Here is a 23,887-nt window from a genome sequence, read left to right as displayed (position 1 = left end):
ACTCTGAGACTAGCTAAGAATAAACATTTGTGCAAATAATTTTTAAAGATGTAATGTGTGTTGCTGAGATAAAAGGGCCTATTGATTAAATTCTTTGCCATAATCATCTTTATCTAGTGCTGTCAGTTGCTTTCATATCGACTCAGAGTCCCACATGGTGTAGGGGGAGGTAAGCAAACGCACACACACACACACACACACACACACACACACTCTTATTCTTACGCTGCAGATAACACTGCCACAGGAAGTGCATATTAAGTACACATTTTGAACTTTAAATTCTTACAACTTCCTGAATCTTCACATCTTTCAGTAGTATTTAAGATAGCCTACGCTGACCTTAGAAAATGCTAATGTATGGTGTTAGAATCATAGTTATTTATAAAGGATTCAAAATACATAATAGCAATTCTAGAAGACAAATGTTATGCATTAATCATTAATAGCAGAAGTAGGCACCATAACCAAGAAGCAACTCACTTGTAGGAAATTCCTGCACTTGCAGTTGGAAGTGGATTAAGAGGATATGTCCAATTTTCTATTGATGCAAGAGATGGCCATCTGGAACAAAATGGAAACATAACCTCAGATAGTGCCATCTGGTTAATGCAGAGTCAGATCTGAGGGTTTGCTTTTGTCCAGGCCCTAGTGTCCCTGCTTATGAATGGACTAGAATTGGCATTAATTCCTACTTTTAGCCTAAGAATGTGTATAACCTTTATCTAGAACCAAAGCAGTATTCCAGTGTTGTTTCTAACTTATTTACCTGGTTGCTATAGTAACCATGCTCCCTGCATTCCACTCAGACACCCTCATATGTTGTTCACTCATTCATTATTCACCCATCAAACATTTTGAGGCTATGATACGCAGGAACTAAGCTGAGGAAATGTAGAATTATGCAAAATATGCTCATGACTTTTAAAAAGCTCACAGAGTAGTAGGGGAGACAAACCTATAAGCAAGGTGTACCTATCACTGTCTTTAAAAATAATGCTGTGTTATGGGTCACCACAAAATCTCAAGAGCACAGACCTGGAAGTATGTCCTTATCGTTCATCATAGGTGGGTTGGCTAGGGTTCAGCTGACTGAGGTCGGGTGCTGCTGAGATGGGCTCCAAGCTGCAGATGGTGTCTCTCATCCTCCTTACACTAATGGCTACCCAGGGCATGTTATCAAACAAAAACCAGTAGAGCAAGAGAGCAAGCCCAAACTTGCAACATGATTTAAGTCTCTGCATGCAGCATGTCCACTGACATTCCCCTGGCCAAGGCAAAGGCTGTGGCCGTCGCAAAGTCAGAGGGCGCAGAAGTCCACTCCATCTTTGAGGCCGTGACACTGGTAAGAACATGTGATCTCAGATGGAGAGGAAGGGAAGAATTGAGAAAAACATCTGAGGTATAATAAGCCACGGGCTAAAATAAAAATAAAAGGAAAGCACTGTGGTATAGGTATGATCAATTCTAATCAGAGCAGCCTACCCTCTTCTTTTCCTAAAATTATTCCCACAAATAAACTTTCTCACTCAGTCAACTCTGATGTTCTTAATGTCCCTCAATGGTTAAAGCCAATATTAGCAGGACTTTACTTATGTGGCAAATGACCAGTTAATGACCAAACAATGACAATAATAAGAATAAACCTCTCTCTATTTTGAAGATCTTTTCTCCAGTTTTTCAAAAATGATCTGGGGTAAACCGTATTCACTCCTACACGTTCTTTATAACCAGTAATAAAAGAGTTTTCCACAGAATAACACTGAGCAAAACCAACTTTGGCATGGGGAAAAGAGCCTATGCTTACCTATGTTTGAGCTTCTAAAATGCCATCCACATACTCTCATGTTTCCCAAAGTGAGTTCCAGGAAATACTACAACATGTTCTCTGAAGTGAGGGAATCAGTGGAGTGACTTTAATACTATATAACACTGTTTTGGGTTCACTTGTGTTCCCCCCAAAAAAAGATTGGTCAAATCTTAACCCTCAGTACCTAGAATGTGACCTTATTGGAAATAGGGTCTTTACAGAGATACCAAATTTAAATGAAGTCATTAGAATGAGCCCTAATCCAATATGACATACAACAGGTCCTTATAAAGAGGGGAAATTTGGGCACAGAGACAGACACGCACAGAGGGAAGGTGCTGTGCAGACACACAGAGAGAAGACAGCCACGTGACTGGAGGGACGCATCTAGCAGCCAAGGAGGACAAGGATTGCCAGCAAACACCAGGCACTGGAGGAGGCAAGGAAGGGTCCTCCCCTAGAGCCGCCAGAGAGAGCATGGCCCTGCCAGTACCCTGATTTCAGACTTCTGGCATCCAGAACTGTGAGATGATAAATTTCTGTTGTTTTGAGCCATCCAGTTTTTGGTACTTTGTTACAGCAGCCCTAGGAAACTGATACCAACACTACATGATGTCACAATATGCATTAGCAGAATAAAGCTATTGAGAAGTCCTATAGTAAAGATCTTGTTTAACTTTGTATAAGGCAACCTTTCCAAAACTTGCTTTGCCTATATGTTTCTTTCTACACATAACACCTATTCATATCCTGTGGAACTTATGTTCCATGAATACATATTTGAAAATGCTGGTATCACCAACAGAGGTGATAATCTACAGGGAAAGCTGAAAGGTGATGGTGATGGGAACAGCCACCCTGGCGGGAATGAGGTGACATTTATGGGTGCAACACAGAGTCTTGAATGGGCCACAGCTGTTTGCCTAGCCTTGTGTTGAGGAGCTTTATTTTCACTATTTGATTCATATGGACCCTGCATATAATTAACAAACCAGGTTAAAATCACTGCTTTCCCCATTTCGTCTCCGGTATGCACTACAATGGAATAAAGATCATTGCCTTATATATTTCTGCCTGTCTTTGTGATAGTTGCTTCAGGGAAATCAAAGATGTTTTGTAGCACTTCTCTTACCACTCTGACAACTCTAAATGATCCATTTGTCTGACTCTAACCATAACGTTACAGAGTGAGATGCATACTGGAAGAAATACCTTGAAACTCCAAAGAACCTGTTTTGTTTCCTTTGCCCTGGAAGCATTCCCTATACAAACACAGTGAGAACAAAGATGCAGATTTCAAAAGCATTCATAGTTATGTGAAAGAGAAAGCTTTGGAGGAGAATGCTGAGTCCAGAACTACTGGTGCCTCCCAGCTGCAGGCAAGAAGCGGGACTTGGAAAACAAGAGATTTATGCAAAGTAAGAAGTAAATACTTTGCCCTTTCCCTTTCCATGGGAGTTCAGGTAGACAGAAGCACAGGGGTTATATCTCCTCATGTAAATAAAGGTTACTTCAAGAGCAAAGGCTAGAATTTCATTCCCCATATTGGGTTTGATGACAAGCCTAGGAAGAATAGTGGAGAGATGTCAGTAGAGCCAAGTGAGGCATAAGAAGGTAAAGAGCTTTAGTTGTCTCAAAACTGAGTGTGGTATAGAGGGCATGCCCAAGGTTCCCGTAGGCTCAGACTGGACCCCAGATACAAACAGGGAGCAGAAGTTGCCATATCACAGGAAAGCAGAGTGAAGTAACTTCATTATGACGTGAGTACATATAAACCAGATAAGACGTCTCTCGTTTCCTCTGCTGACACCTGTGACTATATCAGTTCTGCCAGCTTTCAGTTCAGCCTAGAGGAAAGGGGGAGGAATCTCAGAGACTGAATTTTGTTCAGAAACTGAGTTAAATGAGTCCTAGTTTGACAGGAAAGCAAACAGAAACATACACACACAAATAAAGAAAAGAAAACCTTAACTGAATTCAATGAATTGAATCTCATTTCATTTGGTATACTCAAGTTTTAATGATCTGGTTTTCTTTCCTGCTACAGTAAAACAAACTGTATTATAGAGCATGAAAGTCAAACGTGGAGCCTGATGAACGACAGTTGCCAAACAAATTTTGCACCTCATCAAGTTCTATTCCACTTCTTATAAGCTGTGGGGCCATGGTCAAGTTACTGAAATTCTCTACATTTCGGCTTGCTACTCTTGAGGATGATAATGATAGCATATGTCTCATAAGGTTGTTGTGAGGATTAAGTAAAATACAGCACGGAAAGCAAGTAGCACAATGCCTAACAGGAAAGTCAGTATTTCTCTGGGAATTTGACGAACATCTCCATCACATTCACATCAGGTGCATGTTACGTGAGAAAATTCTGGACCCCCACCCACACCTACAAAGTAAACATCTCTGGGATGTGGGGCCATGTGTCTCTGTATGTTACGAACCTCAGTGACTGTAACATGCACTAAGATTTGAAAACTGAGTAACAAACTGTCAATTATAATTAACTTCAAAAAGTCTACCAGTGAATTTAAGAATTTGTTCATTTCTTGCAAGTTTCAAAACTATTGACATAAATTTAATCACAACATCCTTGTATCATCTTCTTAATACCTGTTTACACTGTAGATATCCCCTTTTTTACTTCCTATAGGTTATTTGTGCCTTTTTTTCTTAATCAGCATCATCAGAGATTACCAATTTGTTAGACTTCTTTTCAGTATGTTTTAAATTGTGTTAATTTCAGCTCTCATTCATTGTTACTAATCACTCATTAGTTGCTCCACAGTTTGGGGTTTAATTTCAGGTTCTTTTTCAAATTTCTTGAGATGGATGTTTAGATCATTAATTTTTAGTCTTTCACTTTACTAATACATTTTGTAAAGGTCTACGTATTTCTTTGAGCACAGTTTAAAATCCTAATAGTAACAATATCATCCCCACAGCTCAGATTATTATATAATAAATGTTAAAATTGGAGGAAAAAGTGTGGGGGATAATGTTTTTAATTTCCATCTGCCATAAGGGACAAAAATCAAAATATTATATCTGATTATAGCCTTTGTAAATAAAAATCTAATATATAATTTAAGTCTCTGAAGCTTACTGGATAAAAATATTTAAAATATAATAAAGGAAATGGTTAGGAATCATACAAAATAAAACAAGGCAATATAAATAAGGTGTTAATAATTTGACAATGAATACTAAATTCGAACAAATCAATTTTTATTAAGACATAGCTTTTCCCAGATTGGATTAAAAAATAATCTAATTTATACCCCTTAATGGATATTCAAATTACCCAAACTGACTCAAGAAAAAATAGAAAATCCACTGAAGAAATTAAAATTATTACTACACAACTTCTCATACACAAACTCCAGTCCCATGTAGTTGCACTACTTGAATTCTGTGAAGCATTTAAAGAAGGAATAATACCAATCCTGTGCAAACTTTTTCAGAAAACATAGGAGGAGGGATTATTCCTTACTTCATTTTATGAGCCCACTACAATCCAGGTAATAAAACCAGACAAAGTCAGTACAAGAAAAGAAAACTGCAGACTAATATGTTTCATGCATATAAGTACAAAATCCTTTTAAAAATTAGAAAGTGGAATACTAAAGTATTACATTAAAAAGAGAATACACTCTGATGAATATTGGTATGTCCTGGAAATGCAAACAATCCCAGAAATCAATCAATATGTTTCACTTTATTAATAGATTAAGGGATAAAATTGTATAATAATTACAATTGATTCATAAAAAGCATTAAATACAATATGCATTTATGAAAAGAACTCCCAAAAACCTAGGGATGGAAGGGGACTTTCTCAAACTGACGAAGGACATCAATGAAAAACCTTCAGAAAATATCATTCTTGAAAGTAAAATATTGAATGCTTTCCTCATAAATTGGGAATAAAACAAAGATATCCTCTCTCACCACTTCTAATCAATATTCTACTTACAGTCCTAATTTGTGTAATATGACAAGAAAAGATAGTAAAATCATAAAAATCAATAAAAAGATAAGAAGCTAGGATTGTGTACCTAGAAAACACTAAGGAATCTATAAGAAGGCAACTACAACTAAGTGAATTCAATGATGTTGCAGGATAAAAAGTTAATATGCAAAAAATTACATATATATGTAATTATCTATTTTAATCTAAATAATATTTACACACACATATATATTAGCAATGAACAATTACAAAATGAAATATAAAAATATCATTTACAATACCATCAAAAAACTTCACATACTAAGGGATAAATTTGGCAAACTGTATAACCAGACATCTATGCTGAAAACTAGATATTGCTGAGAGAAATTAGAAGATATCTAAATAAATTAAATAGTAATCCATGTTTATGATTATAATATTCAGTATTGTTAAGATGTCAGTTCTCCTTAAATTAACCTATAGATTCAACACTATCCCAATAAAAATCCTAGAAGCTAGACTTTTTTTCTAGAACTTGACAAGGTAATTTTAAAATGCATTTGGAAGGCAAAGGACCAAGACTAGCCCAAGTATCTTGAAAAGGAAGAAGCAAGTTGGAATGGGTAACCTTCCTAATTTCTAGATTGATTAAATAATTATAAGTGACACAGCCATCCAAATAGAGGATAGATGAAGAGTTCAATGAAATAGAATTGAAAGAAAATGATCTACATATACACAGATAAATAATTTTTGACATGGGCACCAAACCCCTTTTTCATAAGCTTATTGGTCATTTTAATAAGAAACTAAAAGTTTCTTTAATAAACAGTTTTAGAGTAACTGGATATCAATGCACGAAACAATGAACGTCAACCCCTACCTCACGCCACATTCGAACATCACTTTAAGATGGATACAATTTTGGGATCACTAAAATTTTTTGTATAAAACACTGAAAGCAAACTATCAATAGAAATAATCTAGGCATCATCAAAATTCAAGCCTATGCTCATTAAAAAAGCACCATCAAAAAGTTACAAAGGAAATAAAAAATAAAAACAGAATGCCACAAACTGGGAATAAATGAGTGATGTGTGGAAGCTGGATGTTACCAGCTTACAAGAGCCTACTACCAGAGGCAAAAATAACCTACCGTGTTAGAAACTGGATCAGTGGTTGCTTTTAGGGGCATGTGCAGCTGGAAAACGGGATAAGGGAACTTTCTGAGCTGACAGAAAAATTGTATGTCTTGATGTGCATTTGTCAAAACTGAAAGAATGTTATAAGTAAGATATGAACATTTCATTATGTTTCAGTATAGTTCAATATACCAGTTAACGTGAAAAGTAAAATGCTAAAACTGCTATGAGAAGTGTAGGATAATATTTAACCTTCTTTCGATAACAAAAGACTCATTAGAAAAATTAAAGAAAACTATTTTCCACCTTCTGGACTTAAATACATACTGTAAGCAAAATTAATGATAAATCTGAGTTGAAATACTTGTCATTAACATAGTAGGAAAAATGCCTAGTATATAGGAGTCTCACAGTCAAGAAGAGAAGCAGAAAGCCTGTTTTTAAAAAATCTGGCAAAGGATTTTTGCCAGATTTTTATAGAAAATTTTTGCCAGATTTTATATACTGGCATTTATATAAATGAATATATAAAGTATATTTTTATTTGGAATTTATATTGGTAAGGAATTTCTGAAAAGCAATTTGGCAGTGTGTGATTCTTAAAAGAGTTTATGGCATCTAACCCAATGATTCAGATTTTAGTGCCCAATGTAAGTTAATAATCAAGGATATTAAAATGATCCAAAATTTAAATACAAGAATAAAGTAAGCCCTATAACTCAATATCAAATGAGTGAATTATTCATCAAATTGAGCTGAAAGTTGGTTATTTTATTACACCCTAATTTATGTTAGACAAAAGTTGGCTTAACTTCAATATTCACTGAATAGATAATTATTATATAAAATATGGTCTGGCTATACAGTGAAATATTATGCATTTATTAAAAATTATATCCCCAAGGAATATTTAATAGCATCTGAAAATTCTTATACTATAAGAAGTACAATACAAAAGGTTTAATACTTTATATTTAGTATAATAATAATTATATATGAATATGTTTGTATCTTAAGATACAGTATTACTTTCACGGAGACTATCTCTGTAAGGTATAATAGCAGTGGAATTTATTTTTTAAATGACTTTCTGTATTTACTACAATGAACATGAGTTACTTGGAAATGCAGATAAAATGCTGTCAACAGTCATTTAAAAAAGAAAGAAAGAAACAAAGAAATTGCTGGGGAATTAAAAAGTATTTCTATGTTTTTTTTTAAGTGCTGCCAATTGACTCAAGAAATAAAAGAGTTCCAATTCACAGTGGCCATTGAGCAGATGGCACCTGGCAACTGAATTTATTGCTCTTGCCACATTATAATAAAATAAATTTTGACAGATTTCAGTACTATGATGGAAATGGAGTCACAATTTCTGAAGAGTTCCACAAATGTCAACAAGCATAAATCATGCTTGTTTCATTGCTGGTAATTGGATTATACAGATCTCAGGAGGTGTCTAAATGTGCAAATATCGGCTTTCTCAATGTGGTTCCATTTCTACAGCTGCTGAAATTGAAGGCTGACCACTGCAATATCCCAATATTATGGAAGTTTGTAGATAAGAATATAAAGTTCAGAATGATCTTGAAATATATTATTTTCTGAGTAATATCTGGTTCTATTTAACTTTTTTGAGCACTTCATATAACTGTTAAAAACAAAACACATTGTATCAAACAATGAGATGAACCTAGATTCCAAATTGAGATGAATACTCAGTAATAAATTCCAACACTCCCAAGCAGGTGTTCGGTTTTTCAAATATCAGATTCTTATGGACTTATTCCTTAATGCTTCGTATTAGACCAGTGACTCTGGCCTTCTGACTAAATAACATTTAGTAAACTCTTTATTAATTTAGTATTAATATTAAGATTTCATGTTTTGAATTGGGATGTAGCAATTGTTAAATATAGAGCCTAGAATGGGACTTTCTTGTGGTCTCAGAAATGCGCTGCAGCCCAGACAGGTGGATAATGGGTGAAAAGCACCAAGACATTCTAAAGACCAGGCTGGAAGATTCTTTGAAGAGAATTCTTTGAAGGTCTTTCACAGGAGAAGGGCAGAAAGGAGGGGGCACACCCCCTCTAAGCAGGATGAGAGGGGAGAGGCTGGAGCACCACTCAGGATTTGGATTGTTTGCCAGATTGGGAGACTGACCTCTGGACTCACCCCTGCTTGTGGATCTGTCGAGTCACGTAGTCTTGCCCAGACTGGCACCAGTGCAGTGCGCCAGGGAGTCCTGGGGATAACCCGAGTTTGCAGGTGTAGTGGTCTCCATTCTCACTCCAATGAATCTGAGGGCAGGATGCAGGATGCGGGCTGCAGCTGTTCATGATTGCCAAATAAGGAGATAAAGGTCACCAACGGGACAAGATATGTTCCACATTTGATGGGACAACTAAGTTTGAGTCTTTTAATGAACTAGCTGCAATAATAAATTTAAGTTAAACAGTCTTCCATAAATATTGGGTTTTCTGATCACTTGACATTTTAAGGGAAAAAAAATGAATTCTCTTGCCATAAGATAATCTCAGTTAAATCTTTAAAGTTATTTTGACCAGTAAATTATACATAGAGTGAGTTTTACTTTGTGGAATCACTGGTTGATGGGAACAGCTAAGAGATTTGAAATTATAAATAAATTGTCCAGTTATTCACAGCTATTATTAATCATTACATAACTAGTTTATATATGATATATAAATGTTTGTAATTATTAATTTTCTTTGTTATTTAAGTTAGTAATACCCAAACATTTTAATTAATGAACTTTAACAAATATTTAAGTCTCTACTCTCTGGAAGACCCTGGGATTGAAATTAAGAAAATTGGGGATATCACCAAAGAGCTAACAAACACCTTCCTTTTGGTGGGGCTTCTCCTCTTGAGTCATAGTTGTATTTTAAGAGGAAGAGAAGGTAAAAGTGTAGTTCACACCTGCCCACTTAGCTGGAGATACTATAAAATTTAACCTTTCCCCATGAAAAGCCTGATGGATTGTAATATTTATGAATCTCCTTGTTTCCAAATATTCAAGGGTAATACTTAGTTCCATGTTCCCTTCTTTCTTTTGACCCAACCTTCAAACCCATAACTTCTAAAGTAGTGGGATGGATAGAGGGGATTAAGTGTGTTCAGCAATCAGCTAGCAACTAAAACTTACAAGAACTCTTCCTTGAAAAAAGGAGTTGACGTCCAATAGACGTTTCTCAAATTTCTTCTAACTAAGCAACTAATATACAAAAGATGCATTTTATATTATGCAATCACAATGCACTGAATGTTCACTATGTTCTAGATGCACAAAATTATTTAATACATAAATTCCAAAAGCCTGTTCAAAGAAAAATTTTGATTTGTTATAAGGGAAACTTAGCTGAGCAGATATGTCTGTTTTTCAGCCTGGTTCTCCCTTAAAACCAGTTTTCCATCTGTCTTATTACAAGATGGAAATTAGCAATGAACTGGTTGGAGAGCTCATCATCCTTTTGTTTTCTGTTTATTTTCTTCTACTCACTAGATGTTGTTCTGCTTCATGTCAGAAACCTCATCTCTGATCCTCTGCTTCCTGCTGCAGCTACATGCTCCACCTACCTCCACCTGCCAGGCTCAAGCTAATTGCTATACTTGGATTAGCTTCTTCCCTCAACTAGATCTATTTAAAACCTCCCTGGCTGAGAAAGGAACGTTTCTGTCCTTCTCAGGGATGATGACCCGTTCAATCTCCTGCACATCGCCTGGGGTCTCCCTATCCCTCAGGACCATTTCTCCCGAGTGTAACTACCCTTTCTCACCAGACCTTGTCCAGTCCAATTTGACCAAAACCTTGTTTTGTAGCCCCTGGAGACTGTTTTTGTGGTTGGGACCTAAACCCTGTGTCCCAGGCCTTTTGGGGCATGGTCTGTTCCTTTGGACTTCTTAATCCAGCACTCAAGTAAAATGCCCTTGTAAATGCAGATTCAATAATAATAAGTATCTTTGCTGGATGGAACAATTACTTTAATAAATATTCCACCTCGTTATTGCTTTTGGCCATTTAAAATAAAATTGTTTTCTCATATATCAGCCCTTCCTCAAATCTAAATTTTGCCAAAATATGATTTCATAGGCAGTGTGTTTAGGATTCTTTTTCACTCCAGAATTCTATAGTTTATATGTGTGAATACATTTTAATCTAATATAGTTTTTACATAATATTTTAAACAAGGTATTTCTTCACAAGACTTCATATTAGTAGAATTTGTATTCATGTTTCAGGGTATTATTATCATTGTTTCGACAACTAGTTTCTTTTCTAATTCTTTTCAGTCCTTTTGGAAATGTATTGTTTAGTGCTACTTAATAATTTTTATTGTTATTGTTGATTATCTTAAAAGAGAATAGTTGGAATGGACATATCTTGGTGAATTGTAAACTATCTTTCAGACATTTCCTTTCTTTCCATGCTTCTCTCCCTTCTTTTGTTCCATCTGGCGTGAAAACTGTCTCTTGCAAAATCAGTCATGAATCAATTGAGATGGGATTAATTTATTTGAGCAGAGATGAGAGAACGCTTTTGAATAAATTGTGCTGGTTTGTTCTACTGGAACATAGCATCACTTTTCAAAAGCATTCCTCGTGGTTTCTCTAATGCCATGACTTCCTTGGCAATATTCTAAAATGAGTTTCACAAATCAACAGTTCTTTCAAAATGTGGTCCCCAGAGCAGAAGCACCAACATTCCCTGGGAACAACCAGAAATTTAAATTACCCGGCTCCAGCACAGACCTTCTGTGTCAGAAAGGATAAGGGTAGAGGATGCCCAGCAATCGGTGTTGAAACAAGCCTTCCAGGTCATTTCAATACTCGCTAAAGCTTGAAAACCAGATCCCTAGGCAGTAAAACCCAAATGTTTCTTAAATAAGAAAGCAATGTGATTAGAGAGTGATTTAAAATGCCTACCTGATGTCACAAAGGTAACATTTTAAAAAGTCCTTTTAGTGGAGCCAATTTTAACTATGCCATATTGAAATGGTCTTTCCAGTGGAAACCATAACAAATTTTAGTAAACTAACGTGTTTTATATTACTAAGGGCATAAAATAATTTATGCATAGCAAATTCAAAAATCTTCCTTCCATTATAATAGGATTCAAAGAAGTGTAACTTACTGTATAACCTGACTTGCTGCCCTCATCTCTATGTGCCTAGTTTCCTGCTGGGTTAAATAAGTGTACATTTTAATTGAATCTCAAATCCCTGGAAATTAACCATAGATGAAGTTAGATTTTGAATATTTAAAAATTGAAAATAAATTTTCTTAGGATAATTCTTTTCATAAGATGCAAGAAATAGCATGAAAAGGAAGATGGGAGCCTTCTAAACCAAAACAAGAAAGGGTTGACTTGAGTTGCTAGGTAACGAAGTTGTGAAGACTGGGACAGTAGAAGGCAAGCAGGAGGGAAGGGACATCACAGACTATGTCCCCTGCTTTTTATTGCCTGGAGCTGGCCCTGGAAGGACTCCTTTGGGACAAATTATCCAATCACTCTATATCATGTGAATCTTAGGAAATTCACTTATTCATGATTTCCCTGCTTTCTCCAATGTCCATTGTGACGATTGTACTCTTTCTTTTTTTATTTTGTAATAAGAAATGTATTGCTTATTAAGACAAACAAGTGCAAAACTGTGTGAGAGGTTCTATACTGGAAGTCCATCTGCCAAGACTGTTCTCTGAACAATGCCATGCTCATTTCTATCTTGATGCGCTTTTTTTCTTAATTTTTTTCAATTGAGGTAACATTTGTTTATAACATTATATAAATTTCAAGTGTACATAATTGTATTTTTACTTCTGTACAGACTACATCACGTTCACACCAAAAGACAATTACCATCCTCCCTCCCCCCTTCCCTCTGCTAACCACCAATCTAATCTCTGTATCTGTGTGTTTGTTTGTTTGTTGTTGCTGTCATTGTTTTTATCTTCTGCTTATCAGTGAAATCGTACTGTATTTGACTTTATCTGGCTGACTTATTTCTATTTCGCTTAGTGTAATACCCTTGAGGTCAAATGGCAAATTTTCATCTTTTTTTATAGCTGAAGTATTATCCCAGTGTGTACGTATACCACATCTTCTTTATCCACTCATCCATTGATGGGCACTGAGGTTGTTTCCAAGCCTTAGCTATTGTGAATAATGCTGCAATGAACTTAGGGGTGCAAATATCTTTTTGCATTCATGTTTTTGTATTCTTTAGATAAATACCCATCAGTGGAATAGCTGGATCATATGGTAGTTCTATTCTTAATTTTTTGAGGAATCTCCATACTGTTTTCCATAGTGGCTCCACCAGTTTACATTCCCACCAGCAGTATATGACAGTTCCCTTTTCTCTCCATCTTCTCCAGCACTTATTTCTTGTCTTTTTAATAATAGCTATTCTTATGGGTATGAGGTGAGATTTCATTGTAGTTTTGATTTGCATTCCCTAATAATTAGTGATGTTGAACATCTTGTCATGTGCCTCTTCGCCATCTGTATATCTTCTTGGGAAAAATGTCTGTTCATATCCTCTGCCCATTTTTTGATTGGGTTGTGTTTTTTTGTTGTTGAGTTGTATGAGTTCATTATATATTTTGTAAATTGACTCCTTATCAGATATATGGTTTGAAAATATCTTCTCCCAATTGTTAGGTTGTCTTCATTTTGTTCATAGTTTCCTTTGCTGTGCTGAAGCTTTTTAATTTGATATAGTCCTATTTGTTTATTATTTATTTTGTTTTGCTTGCCTGGTGAGACATGGTATTCGAAAACATGCTGCTAAGACCAATGTCAGAGAGCATACTGCTTACGTTTTCTTCTAGAAGTTTTATGGTTTCAGGTCTTTCATTCAAGTCTTTAATTCTTTTGGGGTTAATTTTTGTATATGTTGTAAGATGCTATTCTACTTTCATTCTTTTGCTGTCCAGTCCTCCCAACACCATTTACTGAAGAGACTCTCCTTTCTCTATTGTATGTTCTTGGCTCCCTTGTGGAAAATTAGCTGTCCGTAGATGTGTGGATTTATTTCTGGGCTCTTGATTCTGTTCCATTGATCTATATGTCTGTTTTTGTGCCAGTACCATGCTGTTTTGATTACCATAACTTTGTAGTATATTTTTAAATCAGGGAGTGTGATACCTCCAGCTTTGTTCTTTTTTCTCAGTATTCCTTTGGCTATTTGGGGTCTTTTGTTGTTCCATACAAATTTTAGGATTCTTTGTTCTATTTCTGTGAAAATGTCATTGGGACTTTCATAGGGATTGCACTGAATCTGTAGATTGCTTTAGGAAATATGGACGTTTTAACTATGTTAATTCTTCCAATCCAAGAGCGCAGCATATCTTTCCATTTCTTTGTGTCTTCTTTGATTTCTTTCAACAACGTTTTATAGTTTTCAGTGAACAGGTCTTTCACCTTTTTGGTTAAATTTATTCCAAGGTATTTTATTCTTTTTGTCATTATTGTAAATGAGATTGTATTCTTAATTTCTCCTTCCGCTATTTTGTTGTTAGTGTACAGAAATGCAACTAAGTTTTTATGTTGTTTTTTTTTCTTTTTAAGGAAGATTAGCCCTGAGCTAACTCCTGCCAATCCTTCTCTTTTTGCTGAGGAAGACTGGCCCTAGCTAACATCTGTGCCCATCTTCCTCTACTTTATATGTGGGACGCCTACCACAGTATGACTTGCCAAGTGGTGACATGTCCACACCCAGGTTCTGAACCGGCACACCCCGGGCCACTGAAGTGGAACGTGTGAACTTAACCACTGTGCCACTAGGCTGGCCCCTATGTTGATTTCTTTTATCCTGCAACTTTACTGTATTCATTTATTATTTCTAATAGTTTCTTAGTGAATTCTTTAGGGTTTTCTATGTATAGAATCATGTCATCCACAAACAGTGAGTTTTACTTCTTCCTTTCCAATTTGGATCCCTTCTATTTATTTTTCTTGCCTGATTGCTCTGGCTAGGACTTCCAATACTCTGTTAAATAAGAGTGGAGAAAGTGAGCATGTTTGTCTTCTTCCTGTTCTTAAAAGGATAGCTTTTAGTTTTCATCATTGAGTATAATATTAGCTGTGGGTTTGTCATATATGGCCTTTATTATGTTGAGGCACTTTCCTTCTATACCCATTTTATTCAGAGTTTTTATTATAAATGCATGCTATATCTTGTCAAATGCTTTCTCTGCATCTACTGAGATGATCATTCTTTCTTATTTATTATTACCAGGTTTTATCTGCTACCATTAGAGCACACAGACATTTCAGTGAAAATGGAATGGTTCTTCTGGGTCTTCTGTAGTACTCTGTAGGTTATATGTAATGTTTCATGTACCATTCATTTGAAGGATACTCAATGTCAGGATTCGTTTTTTACATGTTCTTTTTCCCAAATATCTAACTATGGATGTGAATTTCAAGGGTCGATGTAGCCTTAAGCAACAGTAAGATTGGTTAATGATGTTTATTAATTTCAGGGTTTTGGAAGAAGTGTTATTTCTTGGCATTTTGGCAATTACTCTTGAGTTACTATCTTCAGACTCTGGAATTGATGGAAAGGAAAGAATTTAGAGAAGTGTTTTCCTTTCCACTTTTATCATGATAATATTTTCCCTCTGCACAACAGATGCCACTGACGTATTATTAGTTGCAAATGTAAAAGCTGAACTTCATCAAAAGGGTCTTGATCAAAGAAAAGAAGATTGCTATTCAGGTGTTATCTATATTTCTGAGTCACTCTGTTGGGTACGAGCTTCATTTGTATTTTTCTATGAGATCATGTCCCTTTAATTTACTACTTGTAATCCCATTGGAGTGGGAATTGTGATGGGAATATGAGTGATGAATTTAATGCTAAAACTTGATACTTTACTTGCCTGCACAATGGAGTTTTAGGTTTATGGAATATGTGTATAGATAGGTAGATATAGAAACAGATATAGATATGGGCTTTTTTATCGCAGACAGTTAATGGGGCAATGTTCTTTCTTCATAGAATTTATCTCATTTTGCTTTTTTTCTTTAGAAAATGAATGTGAAATCTATATATGTATCAGTTTCATGGGTCTATAATGCAAGTAGAAAATTGAATCATTATGTTAATTTTGGTCCAAAAATATCTAGACAGTTGAATATAAATATTGTCCACATAGTTACTAAATTTCAAGCTGTCGTGCTTAAGTTAAATTTAACCCATTTGGAATCTGAATATTGGCTTTTTTGTCATCAGCATATCTGTACTTTACAAAATACCTGTCATAGGAAAGATTCTTTTTATTATACAGACAATTCCAGCTCAGTACCCGCAAACATACAGTGTTTAAGATCATGGCATTATGGTGGATGATAACACATTTCTAAATATATCAATCCTTTTCCAACAGCAGCTATACCAATATGGCCCCCAAAATAATTAATTCAACTGCCTTTAAAGCACTATTCACAATTAAATTCAAACTCACAAAAATATATCTGCCAGTAATTCTTAAACTTTTAGTTATCAGGACTCATTTATTTTGTAATTCTTCTGTTCTCGCAGGCCTTATTCATCAGGGGATATATTTATTTCATTCATACAGTTAACCAATATTTATCGATCACTTCCTATAAATCAAAATATGGTGATGGGAAGTAGTGATATTTTATAGGACGCTTTATAGGTCATACAAAATTCTTTACTTTCTGGAACTTATGAGCTAACTTTCTTTTCAAAACAAAGTGCATGTAATAGATTTACATGGGGATCGAGGGCTGCAGAATTTTGTGGTAGCCTTTGAGATGCACAGACGTTATAAAGAGAGGTTTGGAATGCTTGCCTAATAGTCAGATTTTCAACAATAAAATATCCAGGGATGAAAGCAGTTATATATTTTTGTTTCGCTTACCAAAACAATGTCTGAAGTTCTGCAGAAGGCGGTAGTGAAGATCTGCAATTATCATGCTGAATTTGACCATGAATATAGTGTGTTTTAAGAGTCAGTCTCAGTGTGCGTTGAATGCTGCACACCACAAAGGTCAGATTGAGTAAATTCTTGCTTAAATTCAGTAAGACATTCAGGAATTGTATCTCTGATATCCACTTTAGATTGTGTAAAGGAGCAGACAGTGAGCACCATTTGGGCAGAGACCCCACTTAGCTTTTCACCCTGATGGTTCCACTGTGCAATTTAACCATTTCATCCCATCACAGAGAATGCTTGCAACAAAAAGTTGTAGAATGAGTGGATGAATTAATGATTGAAAATGTTTTCATTAATATTTCATACACCAAATGGAAAAAGATAGCATTTTGCAGTGTATATTGATGTCACCAAGGGACATGATAATGCTTTCTGAAGGCTATAGAAAGGTATACAAATAAATTACAATGCTGCCATAAAGAGTCACACCTCTTTTCACTTAATTTTCTCCATTCTTTGTTTCTTTACAGAGCGATTCAATGTGTATCTGATGCCTACACCAAATCTGGATATTTATGGCGAATGCACAATGCAGATCACTCATGAGAATATCTATCTCTGGGATATCCACAATGCCAAGGTCAAACTGGTGATGTGGCCTCTCAGCTCACTGAGGAGATATGGGCGGGACTCAACGTGGTTCACGTTTGAGTCAGGAAGGTAAGCTCGAAGGGCAGCAACCAGGGGTGGGAGGTGAGGGACAGACTCCTGAAGGAAAATTTCTGTCCCCTGGTGCCCAGGGTGACCATTGTTTTTATAAAGGGTAGGAATCACAAAATACATAATTTCTTCAAATTCTTGTTGATAATCTGAATAAAACTGTGTTAATGCTATGGCAGGTTAATTACCCCATTCAAAATAATTCCCGTGTCTTACACTGGCATCAAACTAGTTTTATAATTATTTTAATCCTGCAATATATTTTGCAATATTATTACAGTACTGTATTTTTGGTGTATCTTACTATATTTTTGGTGCAATAGGATTCCCATAAAATTCATCATGTCCTTGCTGGCATTATTTTTGTGACTATTTTATAAGCAAACAATATTGAAAGGAGTTTTCCATAAAATTGTTTAAATATTACTTTTTAGGCTTGAGAAGTTATCCAGATGTTTATATTAATAACATTAGCTAAGTATAAATATTAATTCAGAATGACTGAAGAAATGTTGGCAAATTCATAAATTATGAAATGTGTAACTCAGATTTTAAACTTAGTCTGTCAGGGCAAATGCATTGGTTTCTTGATCACAGCGTATGGTTGGAATCCATAAATGTCTGAAATGAATGCTTGCTTCATAGCCATTATTCACAGACATGGGTTTAGACATGAGCTTCAACCAACTAAATAAATGTCATTATGCTATGACCCCTTTGTGATATTGTTCATGCATCCAAGACAAGACTTAGGTTTGGAAATTCCATATAAGAGATATTTAATGCATCAGTCTTCACACTGGGGTCGTGATTTATCACATGCTCAAAATGAATCTGTGGCATTATAAGGTAATTGTGGTGAAGTCACTACGTGACTGGATAGGCAAATTATGATATAGTTGTACAACAATACTACCTACCAATGACACACACATGGCTGAATCTCAGAAACATTATTCTAAGCAATATGTATGATTCCATTTGTAGAAAACTCTACAACAGGCAAAACTAATCTATAGTGACAGAAAGCAAATCAATGGTTCCTTGGGGTTAGGGATTGGTAAAGAATGAACCTCAAAGGGGCACAAAGGAACTTGGGGGTTGATAAAAATGTTCTATTTTTTGACATTTGTCAAAAACCATGGAACTCTTTACTAAATATTGTGGGGTATTACTGTATCCAAATTATACCCTAATGTTTTTAATGTGAAAAAAAAATGTGGGGAAAGAAAGTAGAAGGGGATTTTTATTCTTATTTTATGCACTTTCATACTGTTGGGATGTTTGGCAATGAGCATTTGTTAACTTTACAATAAAACACTTCCTCTGGAAGGAATGGAGCCAAGGAGGCAGAGAGAGCCCCAAGCATTCTCTAGATAGGGCGTCTTGAAACTGCAGGCTACATCCAGGCCTTTATTCCTAGATGAGTACAATAAGGTCAGAAATCTATTTTCATAACCTGGGCAGGATTTGTACTTTTTACATTTTCTTTGTAAATCTCCATTTTTCCTTAATATTGAGATTTTTAATACCTTATATTGTCTGATTGAAAAGTTAACACAAACTTTTGAGGGAGAAGTTGCAAAGAAAAGCTTAAAGTCACTCGTAATTTCTCCATCTTGAGAAAAATCAAGATTTTTAATATTTTGCTGTACTTTATTCCAATATATTTTCACTTAATATTATATTGAGAAGTAATCTGAGTCCTTTAAAAACAAGATTCTAATGGTTATGTGGTATCTGAACATATGGCTATGTCATCGTTAATTTAGCATTAAGATGTTTCCAAAATGAGCTTTTATAAATAAAGCCACACTGACCATCTGTGAAAAGATGTGCAAGCCTCTGATTATTTTCTTAACGGAGCCTTTTTAAAGAAGAATTACTGGGTCAAAGGATGTGAACATCTTCAAGGTTCTTCACAATATAGCAAATTGCTTTCAAGGAAAGTAATATCAATTCATACACGCTCTAATGATGCAAGGAGAGTGCTCTTCTTGACCTCATAACCACAAGCATTAAAATGATGATTTAAGATGTTTCTATTTTGAGAGAGGAGTGGATATCTTATTTTTTTCTTTCTCTTCCATTTGTTTCTTTATCTTTGTGATTGAAGGTTTGGCCTTGTGCATACTGTTTATTTTTATTTGTTTCCTTCTCTGAATTTTGGATACTCTTTGCCCTTTAATAATTGGGATATTGACCATTTTTCTGTGCATCTATTTGTAAATTCCTGATGATCTCACTCTTGTTAAAGGGAGCCAAGGGCAGAAGGTTTTGTCCATGCTTGATCCAGAGTACTAAAAGCAGGACATTGTGTTATGTGGGTCAGGACTGGGGAAGGGGAGAGGGAGTTCAGGGGAGGGGGAGGGCATGGCTGATGAGATAAGGGACAATTTAAAGGACAAATTGGCAGGTGACGCCTGGCTAGTCAAACTAGCAAACATTGAGCTGAAGATCTACATTTTCTGGGTTTTATTTGAGTCACTCTTTGCACAGGTCATATCATTTGGTAGCAATTTTTAGTCATTTATTTATATTACTACATATACTAGAAAGTAATAAATTGCATATGTTGAAATACTCTTTTTTTTGCTGACAGGCTTTTTTCAAAATGCATTGTTAAATTCTACTGTACCAATAAAATATAGAAACAAACAATACGAATGGATCTAGATGATCTTTTCTGGAGGAACATACCTCGTACATCCTTAGAATTATAAGCATGCTCCATAAGCCTCAAGGAGCTCATGCGGAGTGTGAGGATGGATGGAGAAAACTGACCAGGAAGCTTGAGTGAGAATCGTCCTCAGTGGGCGTGGTGTTGAGTTGAATTCATAGTCTCATGCCAGCTTAGAGCAATTGCATTTTTACCATAACAACTTTAAGAGTAAAAAACACCCAATTTGCTATGCAATCTCATTTTATCAAAAAGTCAAAAAAGATATCCAGACCTGTAGGGGCTGTCATAGGATTCGTGATTATGTGCAATTTTATTCTATGAAAGACAAAACTACTTTTTTAACTGCTGATGTGGCATTTTCACTTCATGTAAGCACATAAATATTGTAAGCAAAAATCAGAATGAGTGCAAGTGCCTGCACAACAAAATTCAAGTGAACCCCAAATCCTTTTTTTATAAAATTATTGTTCAAAATATAATCTCTTTATTCAGCACAATGCTTAATATAAGAAAATTGGTGCTAAAACATATGTCTTATTAACTGTGATAATATTGTCTCCATTTAGAAGCCTGATAAAAATCTGGTTATAGATTATTAACAATTGTTTAACAATTAAACAATATGTAAATATTGCAATACAGTTCCTCTGGGAAGATGGTTAATGGAAGCAAATGCTATATGTGCTATAATCAAGGCTTCTGTGTTGTCATAGGTAGGCTTAATTTATCCCTGAAGCTTTTTTGATCAATAATGCAGAGAGAAATCCTTCCTCTTTTTAATGCATGACCAATTAGTTAAAAGCAAAGGTAAGGCAGAGAGTTCTTAAATGTAATACCAAAGCACGATACCCCCAAAATTAATTGGATTGTATCAAAATTAAAAACTTACCTCTGCAAAAGAGACTTTTAGGGAATAAAAAGACAAGACATAGATCTGGAGAAAATATTTGGAAGTAACATTTTTCACAAAGCAGTTGTATCCAAAATATATAAAGAACCTTAAAACTCAACAATAAGAAAAAATACAACCCAATTTGAAAAACAGGCAAAAGATTTGAGCAGGCACTTCACCAAAAAAGATATTTGATTGACTGATAATCACATCAAATGATGTCAGTCATTATAGAAATGCAAATTAAAGCCAAAATGAGGTACAACTCTATATCTATTATAATGGCTAAAATCAAAGAGAAAAATCTGACAATACCAAGTGCTGACAGGGATGCACAGCAAATGAAACTCTCATATAATGTTGGTGAGAATTCAAAATAGTATAGCCATTTTGGACAGTAATTTTGGCATTTTTTAAAATAAACTTAAACATACACTTAACATATGACCAAGCAATCGAGCTTACAGATATTTCCTCATGACAAATAAAAATATATATTCGTATCAAAATCTGTACATGAATTTTAATAGCCATTTTATTTATCTTTGCCAAAAACTGGACAAACCAAATGTCCTTCACTGAATGGATAAAGAAACTGATAAATCCATAGAGTGCTACTCAGCGATAAAAGGAGCCAACAGCTGATACACACAAAACGATATATCACGAGTGCATTGTTCTAAGTGAGAGAAGCCAGATTCAAGGCAACATGCTCTATGATATCATTTATATGAACAAAAGATAGAAAAGAGACCAGTGATTGACAGAGGGTAGGGTGTGGAGAGGGATTGACTACAAAGTAACAACATAAAGGAACTTTTGGGGATGATGGAACTGTTCTTTATCTTGCTTGTGGTGGTGGATATGCAATTCTATACAGTTGCCAAACCCAGAGAACTGTATAGTACAAAGAGTGAATGCTGCCATATGGAAAATTTTAAATTTAAAAAAAGTAAAATGTTGGGGCCAGCCCCATGGCTGAGTGGTTGGAGTTCTGTGTGCTCCACCTTGGCATCCCTGGTTCATGGGTTCAGATCCCTAGCACAGACCTACTCCACTCATCAGCCTTGTGGTGGAGGCATCCCACATACAAAATAGAGGAAGAATAGCACAGATGTTAGCTCAGGGCTAATCTTCCTCAAGCCAAAAAAGAAAAAAAGGAGAATTGACAACGCATATTAGCTCAGGGCGAATCACCAAAAAAAAAAAAGGAAAGAGTTTTGCATATATAGTCAAATGATTGTTGACAGAGGTGCCAAGACTGTACAGTGGAGAAAGGACAGTCTTTTCAACAAATGGTGCTAGGAAGACTGTTTCTCCACATGCAAAAGAATGAAGTCCTCCCCTTACCTGTCACTATATAGCACAAAGATCAACTCATAATGGATCAAAGACCTAAATGGAACACCTAAAGCTATAAAATTCAGAAAAAAGATAGGGCAAAAGCTTCACAATTTTGGATTTAGCAATGATTTCTTGACTATGACACGAAAGGCACAGGCAACAAAAGAAAAAAATAGACAAACTGGACTTACTGAAAACTTAAAGAATTTGTGCATAAAAGACAGTATCAACAGAGTGAAAAGGTAACTCACAGAGTGGAAGAAAATGTTTACAAATCATATATCTGATAAGGGATTAATATCCAGATGTATAGAGAACTTTGAAAAATTAACAACAAACAAACCCAATTAAAAAATGAGCAAAGGACTCAAGTAGACATTTCTCCAAAGAAGATATACAATGTCCAATAAGCACATGATAGCATGCTTAACATCACTCATTTTTAAAGAAATGCAAATCAAAGCTACAATGAGATGCCACCTCACATGCATCAGGAGAGCTACTATCAAAAAAACACAAAATAATAAATGTTGGCGAGGATGTGGAGAAACTGGAACTTTTTTGCCCTGTTGATGGGAATGTAAAATTGTAGAGCCCCTGTGGAAAACAGTATGGTAGTTCTTCAAAAATACTAAAATAAGATTCCCGTATGATCCAGCAATTCTCCTTATGGGTATACATCTGAAAGAATGGAATAAGGCAACAAATGGGCCACTCTGGTGGGGATGTTATAATGCAGGAGACTGTTCTGGGTAGGGGAGCGGAGTAGCTGGGAAATCTCTGTACCTTTCCTGCCATTTCTCTGAGAAACTAAAAACTACTAAAAAATGGTCTTAATAAAAAAAAGTTACACTGAATACCTTAAATGTATACAATTTGAACTTGTCTATTACACCTCAATAAAACTGGGGAATAAAAGAAATCTAGTGTCTAGAAGTGTTGGAATATATTTTTGACCTACATTTTATAGTCATATTGTTTCTCATACTCTAATACCTTGTGCCAAATGATATGATAAATTTCTATCACTTATTAGTAATTGCTGCTGAAACAATTTCCCTCCACCACACAAATATTTATTTTTCGACTTGCAACATGAAGCCTAAGATGTGTTAGCTGAGTTATGTTATAATGGAAGGACATGTGTTTTTGCCGCACTTATTAGACTTGGATTGAAATACTGGTTTTCTTCTATGTGTTTGGCCAAATTGATTTTCATTCTTGTGTCTTATGTCCTTCGTTTGTGAAAATAAGGACCAAAATATGTATTTTGTGACAAAATGCCTTTTGTGATGTATGTGAGAATTAGGCAAATGTTTGGAATGTATTCAGTGCATAAAAAATATTAGCTTTTTGTCCCTTTTAACCCTTTTTAAACCTCTTTTGACTTGTTTTATTTATG

General features: G+C 35.2%; 1 protein-coding gene across 2 annotated transcripts in view; it reads left to right on the top strand.

Annotated features, from left to right (window-relative positions):
• The window catches only part of DOK6 (docking protein 6), a 407,036-nt gene that overhangs the window by 233,661 nt on the left and 149,488 nt on the right, over positions 1-23,887 (top strand). For both annotated transcript variants that reach the window (XM_044774853.2, XM_044774858.2), the window contains one exon: positions 17,377-17,566. In XM_044774853.2, the coding sequence (XP_044630788.1) occupies positions 17,377-17,566 (190 nt within the window). The remainder of the gene's footprint in view (positions 1-17,376; positions 17,567-23,887) is intronic.

Source organism: Equus asinus, chromosome 7 (genome assembly GCF_041296235.1).
Source record: "Equus asinus isolate D_3611 breed Donkey chromosome 7, EquAss-T2T_v2, whole genome shotgun sequence".
Classification (NCBI taxonomy): Eukaryota; Metazoa; Chordata; class Mammalia; order Perissodactyla; family Equidae; genus Equus; species Equus asinus.
This window is presented reverse-complemented; position numbering and strand designations above follow the sequence as displayed.